Genomic DNA, 25,538 nt, shown 5'->3' with positions numbered 1-25,538 from the left:
CGCCCTGGCACCGATCACGCCAACGCTGACGGTCTGTCCAGATTTTTCCGCCTTAGTGATGTGGAACTCCCTGGGGAAGGGTAGTTCCCCCCACATTTCAGCTGGAGGGGGACACATGTTAGACCTGGCACCTTGGCGTGAGTCTCCCTTCCACTTTTTGCTGATGTGCCTCCGATGTTTTGCTGGTTTTCCGATACTCAGGGCACTGCGCCACGGCTGACCCGTACCGCAGTGCAAGTGCTCCCTACTGTAAATTGTACATGTGATTGATGTCCATGAGTGGTGCATTGGATTTACTGTTAGTCCCTAGTAAAGTGCACTAGGAGTGCCAGGGCTTGTAGATGCCAATACTGCTGGTGGGCCTGCAGCGCTGGTTGCGCCACCCACCGAAGCAGCCGTAAGATGTGTCTGGGGTCCGCCATTGCAGACCCCGCGTGCAGTCGCGTACTGTCACGCTGGCTGGGCAAGTGCACCCACTTGCCAGCCGCCAAACCTTCCCTTAACTTCATGTTAGTCACCCCTATGGTAGGCCCGAGGGCAGGGTGCATTGTAAGTGTAAGGTAGGACAAGCCCTGATGTGCGTGGCATGTCCTAGTAGTGAACTACAACTAAAATCGTATTTCACTATTGTAAGGCTACCTGCTTCCTTTAGGCCAGAACGAGCGGCTGGAATTATTACACCCTATAATCCCAGCCGGCTCAGGGAGCACGGTAGAGAGTCGTGTTTAGTATGCCTGAACTCAGAATAATAAAATATTTCTTTTAGTAAAGTTTATTTTAATATCCTGTGTTTGCAAATGCTACTTTTAGAAAGTTAGCATTTGCTTGCTTAACCATTTCAGCCCGCCTCTGCTGGTATGTGTATCTGACTGTCTGGGATGTGTGAGTGACAGGGCTGGGGGATGACAGGTGGTGAATGCGCAGATTACACCTTAGTGGGAGGTAGGAGTGGCTCTTGACTCTGAATCTTGCTGTGCTCTGCCACCACAATGCTGGCTCCACCCTCCTGGGGAGCGACTGATGACTCAGCCGACACCTGGCCCAGGAAGGGCGAAGCCCCATCAACAAGGTACTTCTGGCTGCCCCTGTCCACACAATGGTGGCTCCACCTCCTGTGGGGCGTCTGATGCGCCTGCCCCTCACACTGAAAGCAGAAGCCGGAGTACACCCACCAGAGTACTCAAGGACTGAAAGTGGCTATGCAAAGGCCCCCCTGGCCTGCGAGAACAAAAGAAATGCAGTATAAAAGAAGGAGCCCTGCTCCTTGTAAATTAGATCCTGTTTGTGCTACAGAAGGAACTCTGCCCGACGAGAAGGACCGGGAAGGACAAGGAAGAGTGCTGACTCTTGCCTGTGTCTGGTGCCTTGCTGCCGAAGGAGAGGAAAAGGAAAAGACTACAAGAGACTTTTTGCTTTGTGAAACTTTGTGCCAAACTCTGCTGAAGAGATCTCCAAGGGCTTGCTGCTGAACTTGCCCCCTGACCAGCGCCCCAGGACCAGTGGGCGCTACATCCTGAAGAAAGCGACTGTGTGTGCTGCTTATCGCTGCAGTACTGACAGAAGGGTCTGGGAGCGCTGGGCAAGCCTGCCACACTCCCCGTATCCAAGGCATCGACATCCCCCCAAGCACCGTGACCGGGGCCCAAAGCAACAGCGAGAGCAACGTGAGGTCCAGCCGCCGCTGCCCGAACACCGTGACTGCACCTGCACTGGGAGCCCGAGAGCAAAGTAAAGGAGGACCCGTCCGGTCCAAGCTCCCGGATTGACTGCGTCAAGCCACCTGCGAAGACGGACAGCTGCCTATGATAAACCCCCCTCTGGTCGGTATCCTGCCCGACAGCTCAGCTGTGAGCGCACAGCTGCAACCGGCACTTGGCTGGGTACGTCCTGCACTTGGGGACCGTACTGCCACTTGCCGCCACCACACAGCCGCCGACTCCAAGATCGGAGCAAACGTCGAAGGAAGGACCCTGCCGCCACAGAACACCGCCGCCCCGGATGACCCGTGGCCTGCCCGGCTGAGAGCCGCAGCGAACAGCGACCCCGGAAAAGCAACGCGACGTGGGACAGCTCCCCTGGAAGCCGACCGCTCCAAAAGAATCGAAAGGTACTGTGTTGTATCCTCACGGTGCGAGCGTCCTGCAATCCGAGCTCGCACCGCGCCATCTACTCCCAACACGAGCCTACCCTGAAACCGAGGCTCGCACGGCGCCCGGTCCCCGGGGCCCACGTGGAGAGCGCATTGAGGCGCTACGAGACACTGAACCTTGTCGAACCTGGTCAGAAGGCCCAACAGACTGCGTATTGCTAAAAGAGAACTGTGGCAACCTGAACTCAAGTAACCTGGAACCGATATTGAAAGTTTGATAACTGTATTTACAAGCCTGCTTGAAATCTATATAAAGATATATATTTTTACAAATACAGTTTGGTGTCATTGTGTGGTGGGTTGGTTGTGATGGTGTGATATTGCAAATGTTTAACCCTATGTGCCCCAAAGATTAGCCTAAGACTGCTTAAGCCACACTACCTAGAGGGTAAGCAGAGGTTGTCTGGAAGGTAACCCTCAGCCCTGACGAGGAAGAGAGAGTCCCTGCTTGTCGCTAGTGCTACACTGCGCCAACTAGAGCCTCCCCCTTCCTACAGGGCCTTATTATTGCCCCTTTTCAGTTGTTAGGGAACCTCCCAGTATCTAAAATGACTCGGAACATTTTGGCAAAAAAATCAGCCCACCAGTCCATCTAGGTTTTAATTATCAGGGCAGGGAGGTTGTCTAGGCCAGCTGCTCTTGTTAAACTCAGGCTCTTTATCGTGCTTTACACTTCAGAGACCGAAAAGTCGTGTTTTATATCTGCTACCAGACCGCTCCAATCTGGATGCAGATTCTCTTCTCGGTTTCTCCTGGGGCTATATAAGTCCTGCAAATATTCCTTCCAAGCTGCTTCTTCCACTACACAGTTCATTACGGCCATCAGGCGATCTGCTGCCGAATGAACTAGTTTCCAGAACTGGCATAGGTTCCTTGTCTCAATTGCCTCAAGTAATTTTGACCAACAGCCTTCTTTATATTCTCTTTTTGCCCTCTGATTAGCATATTATATTCTCTTTTTAGATTTTCGAGGGCATTTCCACTACCCTGCGCAGCCTTTATGAATTGGCCATTCTCTTTACTTCTCTCTTCTTTTCCAGGCATTCCTTTGTGAAACACCATCCTTGTCTCTCCAGCTTTGGATGGTTCAATTTGTCATTTATTTTACCTTTTCTCAATCCATCACTAAGGGTTTGGACCACTTCCTCGATTTTACCCACGTACCAATCTAATCCCCGGTCACTTACTGTGCCCAGTTCTAAGTTCTGTTGTAACTTTACTAGCTGGGCCACATATTCTTCTGTTAACCTAACTGTGCACCACCTGGGGTATTCCACCTGTTGTTCAATGACTTGGGTGGGGGTTCAAATGTACATTTGGGAGCTCCAGATCTAAAATGTTATGGTCACTCCCTTCTCTATTTGAAATCCTAAACCCTTTAATTAGTTGGAAGCTCCAGGGGTTCGTGAAAACATAATCGATTGGGCAGTTTTGGGAACCTAACTTAAACGTTTTCTTTGCTGGGCAATCTAAGGTGGATCTTCCGTTTAGGCAAAAGAGGCTTTTAGTCCCCAAAAAGTTTCCCAGCTGGATGTCCTTAACAGTTGTTATACATTCAGGGAAGTTGCTTGTGTTATATCATAAGCCTCTAATACTTCTTGGAACCAGCAGTCAACTTCCTTGGGGTGTAATTTATGATTAAAATCGCCCATTAGCATAATCAAATCCATGCCATACATTTCACAAATTGTATCCATATCTTCTTTAAAATACCCCATTTCTGCTGCGTATTCCTCTGTAGTACCCCATTGCATATATATATTTATAAGCATTATCATATTCATTTTTGCAAAATCAGATAGCATTATCCTACAAACGAGCAGCCATTTACACTTTACAGTTATTTCAGTCACCATCTTCACTATTTTAGTTGACACCAGAGTCATTATTTCCCCCCACTGGGTGGCCAAATCTATGCTTCTTTGCTAATCGGTTTAGCTGGCAGAAGCCGTCGAATGTCGGGGTCTTGCCACATAGCCAAGTCTCCTGGATACTCATAATCTCTGTATTTTCTCCCAATTCCCTTATGTTTTTTGTTTAGCTCTATCTCCAAGGCCATTTATATTCCAGTAGGCTATTCTTATGCTATGTGGCGTACCCTTTACCTATTCAACGTCATCTAGCCAGCCTTCCTCCCCATGCCCCTCAGAGACTCTAATTGAGGGACCGTTGTGGCCTATATCCTTGCTCCAGTTTCCCCACCAATTTTCCACATTTGAGTTATTTGCTACTATTTTAATATTTCCCAGGGGGACTCCATCTTCTTCCGGGTCACTTATCCTTACGTGTCTCTTTCTTAATCCTGCATGACACTTTAGGAATTTTTGTTTCCTTGCCACTCTTTCCTTTCTACTTCTAATTGTGCTTCCTCTTCAGCTATTAGCCGTATTCCCTCTTTCTTTAGCTCACTTGCTGCTTTCTCAATCAAACTCTTTACCAGATTTGAGTACATCATTACTGTGGTTACATTCTTCCCTTCTTTATTTTGCCTAAATCCCACTTGTGTTAGGTCATTTGATCCTATATCTTTCAGATTATGGCATTTGCAAACCCTTGCAGAATTTGTGACCTATTTAGCGGCAACCTCTTTCCTAACTTCTTACCCCCTTTACCTAATGAGATTGGTTCAAAGTATAGCCACTTATTCTCTCTCCCCTCTTTCTTTACCCCGTTTAATGTCAGGGGTTGTGTCATATAGGCCTTATTTATCTGAGTGTTAGGTCTGCTACTCCGTCCCTCCCGGGTGATCCATGGTTGCAAACTTACTCTATAGACACAACCTGGCTGTCTCCCAGACTCCTTGGGCAGTGTTGTGATTTTGTTCTTAACATGATTCTTCTGTGGACCCGAGTTACTATCTAAGTACGCATTTCTTTCTTGCTTTTTCAAGGTTTTCTTCTTTATTATACTCATAGTGGGGTTGAGTAACTTTGATTTATACCCCCTTTCATCCAACACCTTCTCCACCCTTGGACCTTTCTTTATATTCTTGCTCCCCTTCTTTTGTGGTTTCCTTCCTACACACCTCGCTCTATTTATTTGCCCACGTCTAGTCATCTCTACTCTTCTTATTGGCCTCATTGGCCACTTTGAGATATACACCTCATGGCTATCTTTGGGTGGTTTGGCAATTTCCGCCTGTACCTCTACCCGTGGCTGAGGGTCGGGGACTGGGACTTGTCTTGCCATAGATGGCATGTGGCATTAATCCCCTGCAACTCCCCCTCTATTTTAGCTAGATACATTTTTTGAGTTTTTAAGATATCATCATTTGACAATGTCACTTCTAAAAGTCCTTGTAGGGTTCTTTGTAGTATTAGCATTAGCTCCAACATCGATGATGCGGGCATTGCCGAGAGATCCCGGTTTGTCCAGGGGTTAAGTTCAGATCCGTGCTTTGTTCTGGACTGGCGTTCTGAGTTTCAGGCGGACTTTTCTTTTCGCTTCTTCTCTGATTAAACCTACTGCTCGATGTACTTTCATCTTCTCTCCCTGTGTCCTCTTTTGAGATCGGACTATCCCGGGGTCCTATCTCCGGTTCATAGGAAAAAAGACCTTGTGGTGAAGATGACAATCGTGGTGACGCTAGTCACCTGTGGTCCAGTAACAGCTGCAGAGACTGATTAGCCAGGATTAGGGATTCAGTTGTATGTACCTCCAAAGGTAGGGAGATGTACCCGTTCTCTTCCCTTCCGAGACTCACATTTTGCGGCGGTGACTCGATTATCTCAATGTCTTGATCTTTTGCAGGTGAGAAGACTTTTTTGAAATGTTTCCTCACAAATTCTTTTATTGTCTTTGAGGCAGAGCTACCCTGGTTTTTATTTGCAGCCGTGCTTCTTTTTGCTCCTTTCTTCCTTCCTTTCACAGGTGTCGGCTCTGGGCTCCCTCTGCTCACTTCCAATATACCCGGTTTTGCTGGATTTAATCTTGGCCTCAAATTATGTTCCGGGGTGTTTTTGGCTTTCTTGGGGGCCATCTCTGGTGTTTTACTCAGGGGTTACCGACTCCGCAGATGCTGAATTAAACATTTACCCTGTTAAGGGTTTAGGGTGATCTGCTACTGTTAAAACAATGGACCCAGACGGTCAATCACCGAATCTCTTTGAGGCTTACTCTGGGGACGCCGGCTCCACAGACGCGGAGTTAGGCTTGTATACTTATGAGGGTTTAGGGAGATGGGCTACCGTTTAAACACTGGTCCCAGGCGGTCAATCTCCCAATCTCTTTGAGTCTTTCTCAGCCTTGCCACCAACTCTGTTGTGCGTGCGAAATAGCTGCTCCCGCGCCCAAGCCCCTGTCACTCCAAATCACGGTGGGCTGTTACATTCAGCGCTTTACAGCCGCTTCCAGCCAGCTCGTCTCTCCACGTTTCCTTCTCTCCTTCTCATTTCCCACTTCGTCAGCGTTGGCGCGGCACTCGACTGGTGCTGGCGCTTGCCTGGCGCTTGACGTATGGGCGTGGGGGCCCAGCTACTGCTGCGGGTGCTGCGGTTGACGACAGACGGGCGGGTGGCGTTTTGCACAGCAGTTTTGAAATATGGATCAAAAACCTATTCAACATCTGTTGCAGCAAGAGTGTTAACCCATTGTATCCATCTCGGATGTAATGCTTTAGCATTAGGAATGCATGCTTTTGTCACTGCCTCTAAGGCAGGTACAGGAGTTACGACCATAATGCGTTTCCCCTGTGCCAGGGCTCTTTCTTTTGCTACAGCGGTCTGAACAGCTGTCAGAATTTGTTCTGTTGAAGTAAATTTCATTTCTGCTTGTGTATTCAAATGTGATTTGTAAGCTGTTGGTACTTTTTCACCTTCATTAAAAGTTAAGTACGTGAATCTGCATTGTCCTGGAATGATTCGGATCACTAAGTTGCGTACGTTTACGCGTGTTTGTAAATGTTTAGTTGCTAACATGTCTTTTTGTAATGAACGCATCATCATCAAAAGTACTTTATTCGGTTCATAAAAGAAAAACAATAAAAGTATATTACATCAAAAGTTAGTGCCATAGTTAAATACAAAACCTTATACAAGTTAGCAATCCATACAGTACGTTGACATGATTAAAATCAACCATTAAAAAGAAGTAACAGTCTAAAGATATCATATACAAGAAAATTTAAAAACAGAATGATCTGGTACAATTAATATATTTACCGCTATGTGCAGTGGGTCCACGTAATTTTCTTCCTTAATCTCATAGCTGTAGTCAGGAAGTTAGCTACATTAAAAATTACCCAAATATTCGACAACAACTGTAAATACAGAAGGGCCGGTTTTACTTGTGCGAACCCATTGTCCTTAATAAGAGGGATAATAAACCTTTTGCGAATGGGATGAAAATGCTCACAAAAAAATAAAGTGAGTGGTATCCATAATGGAAAATCCGTCACAAGAACAGATCTCCAGGTCCGTCTTCTTAGTACAGACTCGACGTTCTGTTATGAGAAGATGGAATTTATTCATTCTGAATTTTGTTAACAAAAATTGGTGATTGGAGTTGTTAACAATTCTTAAATAGGGTTCAATATCACTTGTGGTTACTAGTAGCTGGTGTGCCCTTACTGTGGGTTTGCTCAGTTCATTCTCTTCTCTAGCCGAGAGTGTCATCAAGTTATAGGTGTCCTTCACCCATTTCACATCCCCCTTCACTAGTTTAAGTGGCAGGTCAAATAATTCTGGACGACCTAAATTGGCTGCTAATTTTTTTAACAGAATTCAGCCAAGGGATGTAATTACCATGTTCTAGAGCCAAGCAATCCTTGAGAGCCTCATGGTTCAGCTCCAATTCAGGGTTCAACCAGACTAAGATCCAGTTTAGTAACTGGGCTATGGCTATGCGATTCTCTAGGTATTTTACCCCGCACTCTTGATGAACAATGTACCCGGAGGTTGACTGGGGAACAGACAGGATGGACTTCAAAAATTTATCCTCAGCCACCTGTAACAACTTTACATTTTTAATCCCCCACAAATCAGCTCCGTACATGGCTAAAGAAACACATTTGGCATCATATATTTTCAACACAGCCTGCAATGGCTTCACCCCCAGTTTACGGGAAAATCCCAAAACAGCCAGGATGGACCTAGCAAAGGCATTACATTTTGCAACCAGCTGAGGTAGCCATGTGGAATTATCATCAAAAATGACCCCTAAATACGGGAATCTGGAGACCCTAGACAAAACATTCCCTTCACAATGCAAGGTCTTAATTCTTTTTTTACCTCTGTTCCCCACAATCATTACATGCGATTTAGAAAAATTAACACTCAGATCTAACACTTTCATAAAATCTGCAAACGAATTTAAGAGGCGTTGCAACCCTACTGCTGTGCGGGCTAAAAGAGCGGCGTCATCGGCATAGAGGAATGCCGGTATAAGATATTTGCCAGCCCTCGGTATGTCTTTACACGCCTCACTAAAACCAGCACCTAACTCATTAATATAAAGGGTAAATAGTAGGGGAGCCAAAACACAACCCTGCCTAGCTCCATTTGTGATCCCGATCTTGCCCGTGCAGTTAACCAGAAGGTCATATCTGACTGTGGCCGAGAGGTCCCTATGCAAATCTGCAAGGAAGTGCACAATATTTTCATCAATGCCAAGCTTCAGGAACAACCCCCACAATTTGAACCTATTCACTCGATCAAAAGCCGAGGAAAGGTCCATAAAGGCTAAGAATAACGTGCCCTTTTTGGCAATTGTGTACTTCCCGATTAGTAGTTGAAGGTTGAGATTTGATCTAACGTGCCTCGTCCCTTCCTAAACCCAAATTGTAATCCAGACAGAGTGTTAGTTTCAGCTAACCAATCTGTAAGTTTGCATAAGACCACTCATCCTAAAACTTTCACGGCAGAATCAATAAGCGAGATCGGGCTATAATTACTTGGTTCCCCTCTATTAAATTTTTTTTAAATTGGTATGATAACTGATTTAGACCAGGTAACTGGGATCCCTGATTTACATACCCTATTAAAAACATTAGTTAAAACTCTAGAATCTTAATATCTGATTTGAAGAGGTCGGCCGGAACACCATCAGGGCCTGGGGCCTTATTACATGTCATCTTCCTGATGGCGTCTGCCACCTCTGTCTCTGTGACCACCAAAGTTTAGCGATCCTTAATAGGGGTGGGTGTTACCACCTCCCTTAAGTTTTCCCCTTCATACACTGATTTAAAATAAGAGCACCACACTTGTTCCTGTATACCACAGTCCAATTGATTATGGCAAGGATCGTTGAAAAAGGGTTTATTAACGACGGCCCAGAATTTGGAGCTATTTTTTTCTTAAAACATTTTTATTTTCATTTTGGTTATAACTCAACAGTACAGTCATGCAATTATCCGTGCTCAACCCCCTACTCCCTCGCCCACCCTTCCACAATCCATCTTTGCTGTTACGTTTCATATCACACTTGTTCAGCGTCCGTAGATTCCATATGCAGAGATCTCTCAGCGTCCCCTCCCAGACCTCCCGTAAGGCGTCCAAACAGTTTTGCATCCTAATGCTGAGCTCACCTCCCTCCCAGCCCCCCATCCAGACCATGATAATGGCGCCACCTGGCCAGACCTTACGGAACTTCCTTGGACACCCTCTAGCTTTATAGGTCACTCTCTCGGCAGCCATGTAGAGATCTAACCCTCTTCTCCATTCCTCCAATTCCGGGGGAGTCGGTGACCCCCAGTACTTTGCTATATCCCTTTTTGCTACCACCAAGGCCAAAACCAGGAAGGTTAGGAGAGGGCGCGGTAGGTCCACGTCGATCGTCATTCCCAGGAGGGCCAGCTTGGGCTCCTGGATAAGTGGGACTTCTAATACCTCTCTCAGCTCCATAAACATGTGGTTCCAATAGTTTTGAATCACGTCACATGCCCACAATATGTGATAAAAATCTCCTTCGTCCCTGTGGGATCGGAAGCATGTAGTGTTGTCTATTTTCCCCATTCTATTGAGTCTCACCCTGTCATAATAAGTCCTGTGTAGTACATTGTATTGAATGAGATGCAGCCTGGACTTGATCGCCACCTCCCTGGGATGCATCAACACTATGTCCCAATCTAGGTCATCAAATTCTCCCACCTCCTCCTCCCATGTATGCCTAAGTTTCGCCATGATCTCCTAGCATATTGTTGGTTAAGGTTTTATAGGTAAGTGAGACCGCCTTCCCCTGGATCTGTTCCTGTAGGAGACGACCCTCCAGTGGTGCATATTCTGGGAGCCCAGTGTAAGTGTATGTTCTGCATCCGCCAAGCATGACGCAGCTGTATGTATTTGTAGAGCTGTGAGTGTTGAAGCCCGAATTCCGATTTTAGTGTCAGGAAGGATTTTAGCTCCCCCCTGGCGACCACATCTCCAATGGTGGAGATTCTGATGTCATCCCATCGTTTAAATCCCTTAAGTTTATGAAGTTCCGTTAGCCATTTGCAGTGCTATAGTGGCGTTTGCCGGGTGGGTTTCTTCTCCCAGCCAGTATGTTTCGTGGCCTTGTGCCACGCAAGTAATGTAATCGCAGTCACCGGGAGGAGCCGCCCCCGTCCAGACCCCCCATACCCCCCATACAGACAGTGCAGTATGTTGTGCGGGGACAGTTTTTTGTCGTTCTAGGGCATATGTGGGATGGTCTGCCTGGGCATGTAGCCATTCGTTTATCAGGGTCATGTGTTCCGCCCAATAGTAGGCTTCCAAATTAGGTAGGGAGATCCCTCCACTGTATTGGTGTCTCTGGAGGGTAGTTAGTGCTATTCTAGGTTGTTTACCTAACCAGAGAAAAGCCCTGAGATCTGAATGAATTTTAGACAGCATTGTTTCCGGTAGCGAGTAATATTCATTCTGTAGAGCGTATAAATATTTGGGGAGGATGATCATCTTATACGTAGCCGCTCGACCCAAGAGCGTAAGCGGCAGCTGTCTCCAGTGGTTCATATCCGCAGTGGCGTTCTGCATGACCCTCTCTAAGTTTTTCTGCAGGGAGAGTTTCCTGTCAAGGGTGATGTAAATCCCGAGATACTGAAAGCCCTCCATCGTCGTAATTAGTTGCCCTGGCAATGTCATCCAGTTTTCCCTGCCCTGTGGGTCGTACAAGATCGATTTATGCCAGTTTATTTTGTACCCGGAGTGTCTACCATAGTATTCCAATTCCAGGAAGAGCTCCGGGACAGTGGTCTCCGGGTCGGTAATGTACAAGAGGACATCATCCGCGTAGAGGGATAGCTTCTCTTGTGCAGGGTCAGTATCTGCTCTTCTGAATCCCATAATCCGTGGGTTTTGTCGGACTCTAGCTGCTAGTATCTCGATGGTAAGTGTGAAGAGGAGGGGCGACAGAGGGCAGCCCTGTCGGGTCCCCCTCTGAATCTGAAATTCACGGGACAGTCTACCATTCACCCTCACTCTAGCTCGCGGTGCGGTATAGAGGAGCCGGACCCAAGTTCGAAATTTTGGACCAAAGCAAAATTTATGCAAGACACCCTCCAGGAACGGCCAGTGGACCGCGTCGAAGGCTTTCTCCTCGTCCAGGGAGAGAAACCAGTGCGGTAACTCTCTGTCCCGCACCTCCTGCAGCCAATTGTGGGTGTGTCTAAGGTTCAGCTTGGTGGCCCTGTCTGGCAGAAAACTGGTTTGATCCAAGTGCATGAAGTCTGGGATCACCGACCTCAGTTGCAGCGCCAGGATAGTTGCAAGGAGTTTCACCTCTGTGTTCAGGAGGGAAATGGGGCGGTAGGGCGCACAGTGCTCTCGAGGTTTGCCCTCCTTGTGTATTGGAATGATCGTCGCCATGGAGAGGTCTGGCGGGAGCCTCCCCTCCTGATTCGCCCCTGTGAAGAGGTTCCTCAAGTGGGGAGCCAAAAGGTCAGCCGTACACTTGAAAAATTCTGCCGGGAAACCATTTGGTCCCGGTGTTTTACCCGGTCTCAGTCGAGTAATGGCCTCAGAAATGTACTCTACAGTAATATCAGCCTCTAGTGTCTTAAGGGCATCAGGATCCAGCGATGGAAGACCAATCCGTTCCATGTATTGTATGGCCTCTTCGCATGTCCCCAGGTCCCTGGCGGTGTAGAAGTGTTCATAATGCGTAGCAAAAGTCTCCGTAATGTGCGCATCTGTGCTAACAAGAGCACCTTCTGAATCCCTGACCCGGTCCACCCATCTATCTGCCCGTTCCCTTCTACTAAGCCACGCCAGGAGTTTGCCTGATTTATCACCTAGATCATAGAGGCGGTGGAGGGTTGCCAGGTGTTGAGTCCTGGCCTCCTCCGTCACTAATTTTCTATACTGCTTCTGTTTGTCAACCAGTCTCCGAAGAGTCCAGGCATCCCTCTAACTCAGATGTTCTCTCTCCAGGTCCAAAATAGTCCGCTCTACTGCTGCTACTTCTCCCTGAAGTTTTCTCCGTTCCTCTCCCAGTCTATTTTGTATCCTGTCCCGCATCACAGGCTTCAAGGATTCCCAGAGGGTCACCCCAGAGTCAACTGACCCTTCGTTTTCGGCAATGTAGACCCTTACATCCGTTCTCACACCTCTCCGTACCTGTGCCTTTTGGAGATCCCAGGCGGCAAGGCGCGAGGAGGCCACTCCAGCACCCTGATTCTGTCCCATTCTCATTAACAGTGGTGAATGGTCGGAGATTCCCCTCGCCTGATATTCCGTAGTTGCGTCTACCTTCAAGTGCTGTCTGGAGATGAATATGTAATTCAATCTTGAAAATACCTTGTGGGCGGCAGAGTAAAAGGAATAGGCAGTGTGGCCTGGGTGCAACCACCTCCAAACATCAGTGAGGCCTATAGTCGCCATCTGCCGGGCTTGGGGGTCCGGTTCCCCCCCCCGCAGCTGGCGTCCCCGACCGGTCCATCCCTATTTCCATTACTTCGTTAAAGTCACCACCTACTATTTGTATGGTGTCAGCTGTGTCGAGAAGTATATTGGCCAGTATCTTAAGTGTGTTCGCCTGTAACTTGTGCGGTGCGTAGACTGATATGAGCGTGTAGGTGCGTCTGCGCCATGTCCCCTGGACCCCGACACAAGTCCCCAGCGGGTCGACCCAGGTGCGTGTAGTATAGAACGGGGTGGTGTTCTTTATGAGAACTGCTACCCCTCTCGAATCAGTTGTTTAGCCCGCGTGTGCCAGGACTTTATGGCGCCCCCTGGCTATAAAGGGGCAATTATGTCCCTTCAGAGGAGTTTCCTGTAGGAAAGTGATATCTGCGTCTATCCTTTTTAGGTAGGAGTTGACCAACCCACTCTTTATTTTGTTACCAAGCCCGTTTACATTCCAGGTCAGGACACTAACTTTTCTGCATTCTGTGGATGTAGTTGCTACTGCATTCGCCATTCTAGGGTATAACTAGAGCTGTGTAGACGGTCTCCGGTGTAGGAGTGTAACTTGGAGCACCAACGCACATGACTGTATTCAACCAATTGTTTCCCCCCCCCCCAACCAGAGTCCCCCCAACAGAACTGTTCGAAAAGCCCTATCTCCGCCCTCCCCCAAGTCCATCCCATCCGTGCAACCATTGATCAATAGGACTTTCAGGTGGTGAAGATCTGTCGCCCTCCCAGTGGTAACCCCAACTAAGCTATCTCTAGGGCTCTATCTAGAGCTCCCGCAGGGTTGTTCGTACGTCAACCGCCCCGCAACCTGGAGGCCGGGTCCAAAATAATTACTAACAATGGTATAAGTCAACACAAGAAGAAAAGTGCTTGTAACTTGCGTGCCCCCTACAGCAGTGTACTGCTGTTTCGGATATCAGTTCTGGACTTCCTCAGGAGTGGGAATCTTGCGTTACCATGTCATGATCGTCCGCTGTGCCAGTCGCTCCTTGTTCCATCTCTCGATTGCTACGACTAGAGGGTGCAGAGAGTGGTCCGTCGATTCTTCCACGTCAGACATATGTTCACTTCCCATGTTTTCCACCTCTGCGCCAGTATGGTGTGCCAGACAGCTGAACCAGGACCCCGGCACCGGATTCTCATCTACAGACGCATTATGGCCCCGTTCCCCCCGGCCTGTCGGGGGGCGCTCCAGACAGGGCGACAAGTGCGAGTATCTTCTCATTCTCGGAATTTGGGACCTTTGCGCCTTGTGCGGGCTCCGCCGGAAGGTGGCTGCCGCCATTTCGGATCGGATTCTGCGACCTTCCTCCTCGGCCTCGCGGAGCAGGGGACGCTCCTCTAACCACTGCCAGGCCTCCTCAGGTCGATTGAAGAAGTGGGACCTGCCTTTGAAGAGTACTTTCAATTTCGCCGGGAAGAGCAGCATGTATGATATGTGCAGATCTCGCAGTTTTGCCTTTGCTGAGTCATAAGAGCGTCGTTGTTTCTGTACATCCTGGCTATAGTCTGGGAAAATCATGATATTTGTGTTTTCCATTCTACGTTCCCCTTTTTTTCTGGCTTCTCGCAGGATGAGGTCCCTATCCGAAAAATTAAGGAAGCGTGCAATCATCGGTCGCGCCCCCTCCGGCAGTTTCATCAGCAGAGCCCTTTGCGCTCTTTCAATGACAAAACAATTCGAAAATTGGGCCTGCGGAAACGTCGACGTTAGCCAGGTACGTAGGAAGGCCGCTACATCAGTCTTCTCGATGCCCTCTCTAAAGCCCACAAAGCGTAAGTTGTTGCGCCTCGCCCTGTTTTCGGCATCGTCCACCCTCCACAGCAGCTGTCAAGGTGACGCTTGTAGCTCCGCCATATCTTTTCGGAGGGTGGTAAGGGAATCTTCTGCTTCGCCTAGTCTGATCTCCGCTGTAGTCACCCTCTTTGTCAAATTTCGGAAGTCTTGGCGCAGCAAGAGGACTTCAGAGCCCACATCACGTATTTTAGTCTCCACCGCCGCTCTAGAGTCCTGTATATCCGTCCTAGAAGCCTGGATCGCCTGCAGAAGCATGGCCGTGTCAGTGCGTGCGCCCGGTGCCACCGGGGTCGCCTCCTCCACTCGTTCACTCACTGACAGTGTAGGAGTTGCGAGGTCCGGCGGCCGTCTGTTATCAGGGCCCTTCGCAATGGGTGGTCTTCGTCACAGGCGGGGCCCCTTTCGACCAGCCGTATGCCCCTCCGGGGCTGGTTTCAAAAGTGCGGGTGGTCAAGGCACTGGTCCCGGGAGGTCCACCGCTGGAGCCTCCGGGTGTCTCCGTCTCCCGGACCACAGGTCCCGCAGCCCTCCTCTGTGGCAGCTCTCCCGCAGTCTCCGCACAGTCCGCCGCTAGGCCCCAACCGGGCGGCAGTCCTCCGCCGGATGTCTCTTTCCTCCGCCACGGTCACCAGCCGCCCCTGCCCCTCGGACAGCAGCTACCAGGGGGGGGGGGGGGGGGGGGAGGGGGCGCGGGGGCCACTCCACTGCCGGCTGGGCTCTCCCCCAGGTCCAGAGGGCAAAGGAATACCAAAGGCCGCAGGCTTCGAGGCCAGGGTGGAGTCACAGTCGGGCTAAAGGAGCGGACCCGACCGCCATCTTGGGGAAGGGAGTTCGCGCCAGCGAAAACTCCCGAAGCTGATCACCGCCCTCAGTCGACAGGATTTTCCGGAGACCTAGGCAGCAAAGGTGTCGGAACTGGTCCGGTTGCCGGTTTTTAGGTTTTTGGACGTTTTGGCAGCGTTATAACGTCGGATTTGTGCAGGACACCGGGAGCCGAGCAGAAGCACGTCTTACTCCGTCATGCTGTTGGCCACGCCCCTCATTTGGAGATATTCTTAAGCACATCTATGGAGGGTCAATCTTCCCAGGCTGCTTCCCTAATTTCTCGCCTCCTAGATTCCAAGGCAATTTTATAAGCTTTCCTTAATACAGCCACGGTGGGCTTATCGACTGGTTTACATTTCAAAGCGGCCCTTAGCTTCTGATTGGCTAATGAGCAATTGTGGTCAAACCAGCCCTTTCCATCCAGGTCTTTTGTTTTGCATGGCCGTCTAAGATCGGCTCCGACCTGGATACAAATTTTGGAATAAGCCTCTAGTACCAACTCATTCCCTGCCTCGAAATTCATACAAGTATTGAGCTCCGTTTCTACTAGCTTAGGTCAAAGGAGAGAATTCCCTCTGAGATGTCATGGTTCGGGAAACCACTAATGAATTTTGCAACACGTACATCTCTAAAATTCACTATAATGCAGTCTCCCTCAACATCCTTTACTTTACAGCGTAAGCCTTATCCCTGCATTTAGGGGCTGCAACTTTGCTCTTCTTAGTGCGGCCTCCCTTTTGTTGATTTCCACTGCGTTAACGCTTGTGGACAAAGGCTGGCGCACTTTCGGAAGAGTTCCGTTCACCAGATCATGTATTTGGTGAGTGCCTAGACTGGGACCCGGCCCTGCCCTCGGGTAGGTCATGAAAGAATCGATACTCGCGTCAGTTCCACTTAAGTCCAAAATGGTAGATAAATCCCGATTGACCTGGGATATTGGGACGCTCTGGTTGCGGACTTGTTCAGGGGACCGGGCCAGTGCTGTGTTCCCTAATGATGACCTTCTTTGGAACACAGGGTCCAGAGAAATACGACTTACAGTTAATTCAATCTCCTTCTCCAGTTTCGAAGCTGCCCTGGTGATAAAGGCATCCAATGTACTGGTTAAACGTCCGCCACCCCTTTTTCCCATTTTATTGCCTTTAGGATTTGTAAGTGACATTCTCCTTAGAAGTCTATGGTTGTACCTGGGTTATATTGTCTAAAATAAATATAATGGCACCAACCGAATTAATATATGGAATACTTTATGACATTATATAAAAATCAAACTATGTGACAACAAAGAGCAAAAAACCAAGGGAGTAGGCCCAGCCCAGTCTCTTACTGCCTCTGACGGGCTCAGACAGGCCCGCCCTTGGCCCGGGCTTCGCCCGGCTCGTCCCGCGTTGCGCGGGTCCGGTGAGGATTTAAATCACCTGGTCTGCTCTGGGCTGGGCGTGGCGGGAGGTTGACACTATGTTGCAGTGCCTTGTGGGCAACGTAGTCTTTCTCAGGCTTAACCCCTTAATGGTATCGGGTGCGAGCGTTTCCCGTGAAGCGGGAAACGCGAGAAGTTGCCTGGGAGTCCTTAGGGGGGGTAATGAACGCAACATTTCTGTGTGTTTTTGTTTCCAATTTACAGTTTTGATTAATTCGTAGAGAGGGTTCGCACTCTCAGCGTAATTTAGAATATAAGTTCTTCCAAAGTTCAGGAAACCTAGAATTGACTGCGTTTTTCAGCGTTTTTGGAGATTGGAGCAGCGCACACTTTTCTAAAAAGTTTGCTGCCAGGCTTTTTCCTTCACTTGATAACTCATATCCTAGAAATAGGACGTTGAGATGGGCAATTCTGGATTTCTTAAAATTGAATTTATACCCCTCAGAGGTGAAGCCAAATATAATGGAGTTCACCCTGTTCAAGTACCTGTCCAAGTCATCGTCTGTCAGATAGATGTCATCCACATATGACAATGCTTCATCATCATAAGTTTGTAGTAACTCTGTTACTCTTGCTGAGAATAGCCCAGGACTATTCTTGAATCCCTGAGGGAGACGACAGAAGTGACGCTGTGTCCCCATAATTGAGCAATAGGTCAAATACCTACTTTCTGGTGCTATATTTTGACAAAAGAAACCGTTAGAAATATCTAATGTTGTTTTATATTTTTTACACACAATGTTATTCATTAATGCTGTACTGTGTGAATTTTGCACTGCAAATGTTTTGCAACAAGAGTTTAAATGTCTGTAATCCAATACTAGACGATATGTATTGTCTGGTTTGGAGACTGGAAACATAGGATTGTTCATTGACGAGGTGCATGTTTCAGTCACCCCTTGGTATTCAAGTTGATCTAATATGTTCCTGACCTGTTTTTTTAGCTTCTTGCTCAACTGGGTACTGCCTTTGCACAGTTGGTCGATTTTTCAACTGGATTTTATGGTGAGGAGAGTCCTCATCCCATCCTACATGATTTTTGTATAATGCTGGAGCAATATCCTCGAAAGGAATGTATTTCTCTAGTGGTTCATCTTCTTTGTAGAAGTGAAACACATGTGTTACTGGATTTGCTTCAGGGAAGACTATGCATGAATAGAATACCTCTGTCTGGTGATATTCATGTGCCTCGATCACAAAATTGCCCTGCCACCTCTCGATGTTAGGCCATGTTTTATAGTGATGGCTTTCCTAAAATTTAGAGGTATGGCTATAGCATCCTTGTCAGTTTCTTGGAAACCTGAATAGTTAAAAACTGGTTCGGCTGGACCAGACGCAGCTCCACCGGTTTCGGTGGTGTTGTCGTTATTCTACATTGTTTAATGTCATTTTTACGGAGCAAGTTTTCAAGGAAACAAAGATAAGGTGCACAATATTTTGTACACTGTATCCTTCAACGTTGAACAAATCAAAAACGAATACATAGGATTTTCGTCCTACTCAGCTATGGCAGATATTATCCTTTAACCCACTCCAGACGTCTATTGGAGTATTACGGGAAAAGGGTCTCTGAGAAAAACACGACTGAGTTACTTTAGTATCTAGCGTTAAATTAGTGCCTTAGCAAACCTTGGGCGCCATGTAGTGTAGTTCCTATATTCCCAATAGGCTCTGAGCATTGGAATAATATACATTATAGATTTGACATAGGACTGAGGTCAGTATGTCTTTATTGAGTATATTGAACTTAATTAAGTGTGCTGACTAACTCAGAGGTCACTGGAAAACTTTCTCGAATAAACAAGCAGGGATTAGTCTCTGACAACCGCATAAACATGACAACTTTGTTTCCCCTAGAACTGGAACCGTATCTTCAGAGTCATGGAAACAATAGATAACTATTTTACTCACTCAATCGAGCACGCTACGTTTCTACAGAGTTGCAGAGAAATAGTGAGACAGGCGTTTTCAATAAAAGGGTTTTATGAACAGTCTTATTTCTCATGCAAGAGATATGAACTGCTACAATAGTTAGAAAGCGAAGTATAATGCGTACAGCGCACACAGTAATATAAAATAATACTGTAATAGCATTGTCTGTTTGCTATGACATATAATAATACATACATAAACAACACAGGCTAAAATACTCAACTGGTGCTTTTAAAATACGCCTACCCCAATGTGCCTAACCTAGGTCTAGTACCAGAGAAGAAGTAGGTGCTGTCTTTTAGCTTAAGTTCGGCTTTTCCTGGAATTGCCAAAGGTTTCTCTAGGTTCTAATCATCTCCATACCTTAGAATGAGAGAGGTTGGTATCTCTGTCTCTGGACTCGATTTCCCAACACCTGCAAGAGGAGTCCGATACACTAGAGCTGGATTTTTAGATGTCAGCTGCTGTTCAATGCGTCAGCTGGAGAGTCGGCTTCCTTCGACACTTGCTGTGGCGAGCTGCATTGGGCAAGTGGGTAGTCGAACTGCACCAAACCACACCGTGCTTTGTCATAGCAAGTGAAGGTATATTTATACCTTGAAGGTGTTTTAGGAATGCTAGCTTTGACGAAAAGTCGGGCATATGAACGTCATGAATGAACCCCTAAGGAATAGTTGTTCATGTATAATAAAGGAGTTCTTGGAGAAATCAATATCCAGGCAAGGGGAAGTCCCTAACAGCTTAAGAGTCTGGTTTTCCAAGAACTCGTTGTGACGTAGATGAATGGATGGAAGTTGCCATGCCTGTATTTGGGTAGCATGGACTATACCTAAATAAGGACTGGATTTCTATGCCTATATAAGGGTAATGCGAATTGTACCTATATAAGGGCATGAATCGGGAAATTCATTCAGAATCTAAATCGGCATAAGACGGGTCTGGATATACTTCAGACCTTGGCATGCTAGCTGCCCCTACCGTGGCTGCGGAGGAGGGTGCATTGTAAGCAGTGGTATTGCGTAGAGCAGCTGAGGCCCTAAACCTCGAGCTTCCTACGGTGGCGGTCAGGATTAACCTCTTAACAGGTGCTTCAACTGGCAGCGGCCTCCTCGTAGCCCTTGCTGCTGCTCAATGAGGCTCTTATGGCATCCTTTTGGGCACTTGGTCCAAGCCCAACACAGGGGTTCCTGTGGACAGGATGATTGCCCGTCGCCACCACGTGCCTCCAGGCGACTCCATTTTCCTCTCATCCAATCCTACCCATGAGAGCTTCGTAGTCCAAGCCTCAAAGTCCAAGGATGCATTCCCTACGGCACCACCTGATAGGGAATTGAAGAAGCTGGACCACCTTGGGAAGAAGATGTTTTCTTCCTCAAGCTTGGGGCTGCGGTCGGTGAACACCGCGTGTGTATTGGGCCATTACTCCCACTCGGTGTGGCGCACACTAGTGCAGGTGCTGCCACAGTACTGGAGGAGGCCCGGGTCGTGCTCTTCCATGCTGTTGCCGAAGGGAGAGAAGCAACAAAGTTCACCTTCCGGTGTGAGCTGGACCTCGCCGACTCACTGGGCAGGACAATTTCCAGGTCGGTAGCATTGAGACGCTATGCCTGGTTGAGGTCCACTGGCTTTTCAGGGCATGTCCAAGCAACACCTTTGATGGCCGTCGCCTGTTTAGCGACAAGGCAGACAACATGCTTGAGCGCTTTAAGGATTCTAGGGCTAATGCCAGATCCTCAGGCCTCACTTCCACCTACCGGCCAGCGCAGTCTGCTTTTTGCCCTTTTTGTGGCTGCGTAAGGGGTGCTCAGCCACGTTCTGCCAGGAGCCACAGGCCTGCGTAAGCTGGCCTGCGTAAGCTGTCCAGCCTCTGTGCGGACGTGGATCCCACCATCGTGGGTCGGGGGTCAGTGGGTGGGCCAGTCCACCAGCGCCCCCTCTGCAGCAGCCTCCAAACCCTCCTAGTCCGACCTTTCAGGACCATCAATTGCCAGTGGGCAGCAGGATTTGCCATCACCTCCTCCACTGGCTCAACATCACGTCAAGATAGGTGGGTTTTTCCAAGACTATCCCTACATCCATGCCACCTCAATTCCATTGCATGTCGGAGGATCACCTGGACCTTCTCCAACAGGAAGTCATGGCTCTCTTAGCCAAGGGAGCCATCAAGCCCATTCCTGCCCCAGAAGTCGGCTGTGGTCGTTATTCCCACTACTTTCTGGTGCCCAAGAAATCAAGGGCATGGGAACTATCTTGGATCTCAGGGATGTCAACCGCTTCCTCCGGAAGGAGGAGTTCAAAATGTTGACAATGGCTCAGATGGTAGCGTTGGACTTGCAGGACGCTTATTTTCACATCCCCGTCCTGCTGGCCCACCGGTGTTACCTGCGGTTCACGGTAGGCTGAGCACTTTCAGTTTACCGTGCTCCCATTTGCCCTTACCAGCGCCCTTCGGATGTTCACGAAAGTGATGGCAGTGGTGGCAGCTCAACTGTGCATATCAGGGATTCTAGACTTCCCCTATCTCGACTACTGGCTGTTGAAGGCGGGCTTGCCCCAGGCTGTCGTCACCAACCTCCAGACTACAGCCGACCTCCTGCATTTGCTGGGGGTCACCATCCATGTGCCAAAGTCACACCTTATCCCATCTCAGAAGTCTGTAATGTTATATTGCCAGCCAGACGTCCCTCCACTAAAACGGTATACGCCTATAGATGGAACACATTTGTGGCATGGTGCACAGCAAAGGCTGTGGATCCCCTTTCTGCCCCCCTTTCAGAGGTTCTCCTCTTCATTCTTTCTTTGGCCCCGGAGGGGTCTGCTCTGGGCACTCTCAAAGGCTATCTTTCAGCCATTTCGCCTTCCTACGGCTGCCTGACCAGCCTTCTCTTTTCAAGTCCCTTATTGTAAATTGCTCCCTTAAGGGCATTACTCACTTGTTTCCTCCTACTCCTTTCGTGATGCCCCAGTGGAACTTGAACCTGGTTTTTACTTATTTGATGTGTGCTCCTTTCGAGCCACTACATAACTGTCCTCTCACACTTTTAACCCACAAATCTTCCTTTCTGGTTGCCATCACCTCTGCTCGCAGGGTGAGTGAGCTACAGGCCCTTTCTTTTAAGCCTCCTTTCCTGGCTGTTTATCCGGACAAGGATGTCCTTCGCACTAGACCTTCTTTCCTTCCCAAAGTGGTTACCTCTTACCATATAGGTCAGATCATCACTTTGCCTACCTTTTTTCCGCATCCTTCTAAAGAAGAAGAGAGGCTCCATCATCTGGATCCAAAACTTGCGCTTTCCTTCTATGTGGATCACAGAAACAATCTTGGGTGGATGACCAGCTCTTTGTAGGTTATGTGGGCACCAAGAAAAGTCGAGCCGTACAAAAGCGAACCATCTCCTAATAGGTCGATCTTTGCATCAAAATCTGCTACTCCTTAGCAAAAAAGGAACCTCCAGTTGGGTTGCGTGCCCATTCTACCAGGGCAACGACAGCCACTACTGCTTTGGGACATGGAGTCCCCCTTCTTGACATCTGCCAGGCAGCTACGTGGGTTTCACTACAGACGTTTACCAAACACTATTGCCTGGACAGCCAAGTCCGGAGGAACGACTTCTTCGGCAGTTCAGTTCTCCAGGACTTTCTGGTGTGAACTTCATTCGCAGACCCACCACCGGAGTTGGTATTGCTGGGGTATCTATTCTAAGGTGAGGAATCCATAACTGTCTCTTTCAGAGGAACACGTTACTTACCTTTGGTAACGATATACCTGTCAGAGACATAAGTTAGTAATAGATTCCTCACCGCCTCACCCATCATCCCCATTCTGTAAACGGATTTCTAGGGTAAGGGACTCCTCTTTCAAGGCCCTATTTTTTTTGCACCAGTAGTCAGTGTCTTGCATGGCTCTGTGCTTCTGGCGTGGAATGTCGTGTAAGATTAGACGGCAGCGCGCGAGGGCTGTGTCTTAGTAGATACCGCTACGTCATTTCAGTGACCACGACATCAACGACGAACGCGAAGTCGACAGACGCCATCTATTGACGCGCAGAGATACTGCTCAGAAAAAAATTCTCCAGATCCAGTCTGACTCCTGGGGGGTAATTCTAAGGTGAGGAATCTATAACTAACCTATGTCTCTTACAGATATATCGTTACCAAAGGTAAGTAACTTGTTCATTAACAAGTTAAACCCTCACCTAATTGAAGCTTGTGTAGATATTCCTAGGCTTGAAGGAGCACTTGTGGCAACTTTCTTTTACGCTGATGATGACCTTTTTGACTCGTACGCCTAGAGCATTCCGCTCGTTGGTGATTGCTTTTATTAAGTTCATGGTTGACTTAGAACTCTGTACCTATTTCATGAAATCATACATCATGGCATGTGGCTGTGAAAGAATTAATGATTCTTCATTGGTGGTAGTGGACGATAATCGTTTGGAAAGAACGAACCGCTTTCCCTACCTGGGGAACATGGTTGATTTTTCGGGCTGTTGGCCACCTAATAACGTGTCTAAAAGGCTCAAATTTTCTCGGGCAGTTGGGTCACTTTGTAACATCCTGCTCTTACCAGGAGGGAACTCTCTGTTGCCACTCTACTCTTGCAAATCTGTAAAACTCAATGTTTCCCAATCACAACATATGGAGCTCAGATTTGCAAATGGTACTGCCATTCAGGTGGAGGAGAATACTTTTTGCAGAAAGTTCAGTCTATCTCTTCGAGCTCTTATTAGCATTATATATATCACAGGAGCTCATACTCAGTTGTATAGAAGATTAATACTCAGTTATATAGAAGATTATAATGAAACTAAGCCTATTTTTCTGTTGATTCCAAAGCATCTCTCAAATAACGTATCATCAAAGATTGCTTAGCACGCGATAAGGGTCTCAGCATCCATTGGCTTGCCCGTATCATGGACATTCTTTATAGCCTGGGCAAGCCGCAACTATTTGATGAATGTAGTTCTTGCTGTGGGCTGGATAAAAAGTTATTGATAGATTAGTTGTTAATCCATGCACATAGGTTATCTTGTGAGATTAATAAATCTTTTCTCTCAGCCTATTTTTGTCTGAGACCATCTCATGCCTTGGAGGACTGTTTGATTATTACACATGGTAGATAGGAAAGATCACTTTTGTTTCATTTTAGAACTGGTACTGTTGTGGATTTCTTATGTTTTCCGATGGGTCACTTTCAAGCTGCTAAGGCCTGTCCTTGCCCATGTGATGTTATGTCCACTCTGTCCCTGCTACACTTTTTCTTTTTGTGTTTTTTCTGAAATGTACTAGACAATGCTTCATTCCGTATAACAAGAAGTGCAATATTCAACAATGTATATTATCTTCGTATTATCTTCACTAGCTGGCAAATAATTAATGCTGTTTTTATGTATGGTCTTTGTTAAATCTGCCTTCTGCTCTCGAAGCACTATGCACTTTGATTATTTTTATGTGATGGAACTGTTATAATGATGTAATGTCTTATAATACTAATATTTGTACTTTTAAAGTATTTTTATGTGTATGTACGTTTATGGATGCTATATGCTTCCAAATGAAAGATTTATGATGATGATGACGATGACATTGAATTCTTTTTTTGTTTATGCACTAAGGCTTGCCATATCTAGCATCAAAGCATTATTGTGTAAATCCTTTAGAAATTGGTGAGCCAAGTTTATACCATGCGGTGAAATGGCACAATATGTCTGCATGTTTTTCAATTTGGGTTTTATTTGTTTAGCTTCTAAAACAGTGATCAAACATTTCATAATCTCTATTATTAAGATATTTGTCCATATATTGCAAACCTCTAATCTGTAGGAAAAGACCCAAAAATTTGACTTTTATGATTTCTTAAATCAATTATTACAATGATTTACAGGATGGTGATGTGGTGGCCCCAGAACTTACTCCAATGAAAGCCAGCTGGGCCGATGAGGACAGTGATTATGGTGAAGAGGACAAGACTGCTCACAATCGTGAATCCACCAGCTCCAAAAGACTTTTTAATGATTGATCAATCTTGAGTTGTTTCTTCTGTATGTCTGAAGCAGCTGCCAATATAGAAGTGAACATGCCCCCTAAAATAGCAACACAATATCTGTTTTTTGAAAAAGGAAATGGCGATCATGTGTAACACTCTTGAAAATAATATTTCAATCTGCGTACATCATGAATCTATGAAAAGGTTTATTATGTGTAATTACAGAAACTGCCAACTTGTTTCACATTTAAAGATTTTATTTTGGAAAAATGATTTATTCAAATGTTTATCTCAGCAATGATGCTCTGATTCATGTGCATTTAAAACTTTAGCTTCATCAGCTGTATTCTTTATGCAAGTAAAAATATCTACTATTTTAAGTGCTTCTACTAGTAATTAACCGTCATTTCTATGTATTTTTATATCTAATGAATAAGTAGATGATTCCAATGGATGCTACATCCTTTTCAATTTGTTTAACTTTTTTTGTAAATTGTGACTGGAAGTTTTTGTTATGATGGATACTTCTAAATGCAGATTGTGCACCCTATGGATATCCCCACACTAGATCCAGAAATTCGAAAAGCAGTGCTTCTACT

General features: G+C 47.0%; 1 protein-coding gene across 2 annotated transcripts in view; it reads left to right on the top strand.

Annotated features, from left to right (window-relative positions):
• Positions 1-25,319, top strand: part of LOC147705920 (deoxynucleoside triphosphate triphosphohydrolase SAMHD1-like) — a 1,309,615-nt gene extending 1,284,296 nt beyond the window's left edge. For both annotated transcript variants that reach the window (XM_086932390.1, XM_086932391.1), the window contains one exon: positions 24,838-25,319. In XM_086932390.1, coding sequence (XP_086788516.1) covers positions 24,838-24,972 — 135 coding nt within the window. In that variant the 3' untranslated portion in view covers positions 24,973-25,319. The remainder of the gene's footprint in view (positions 1-24,837) is intronic.
• Positions 25,320-25,538: the final 219 nt, after the last annotated feature.

Source organism: Lissotriton vulgaris, chromosome 7, assembly GCF_964263255.1.
Source record: "Lissotriton vulgaris chromosome 7, aLisVul1.2, whole genome shotgun sequence".
Lineage (NCBI taxonomy): Eukaryota > Metazoa > Chordata > Amphibia > Caudata > Salamandridae > Lissotriton > Lissotriton vulgaris.
The sequence above is the reverse complement of the archived record's forward strand: the minus strand, read 5'-3'. Positions and strand labels throughout refer to the sequence as shown.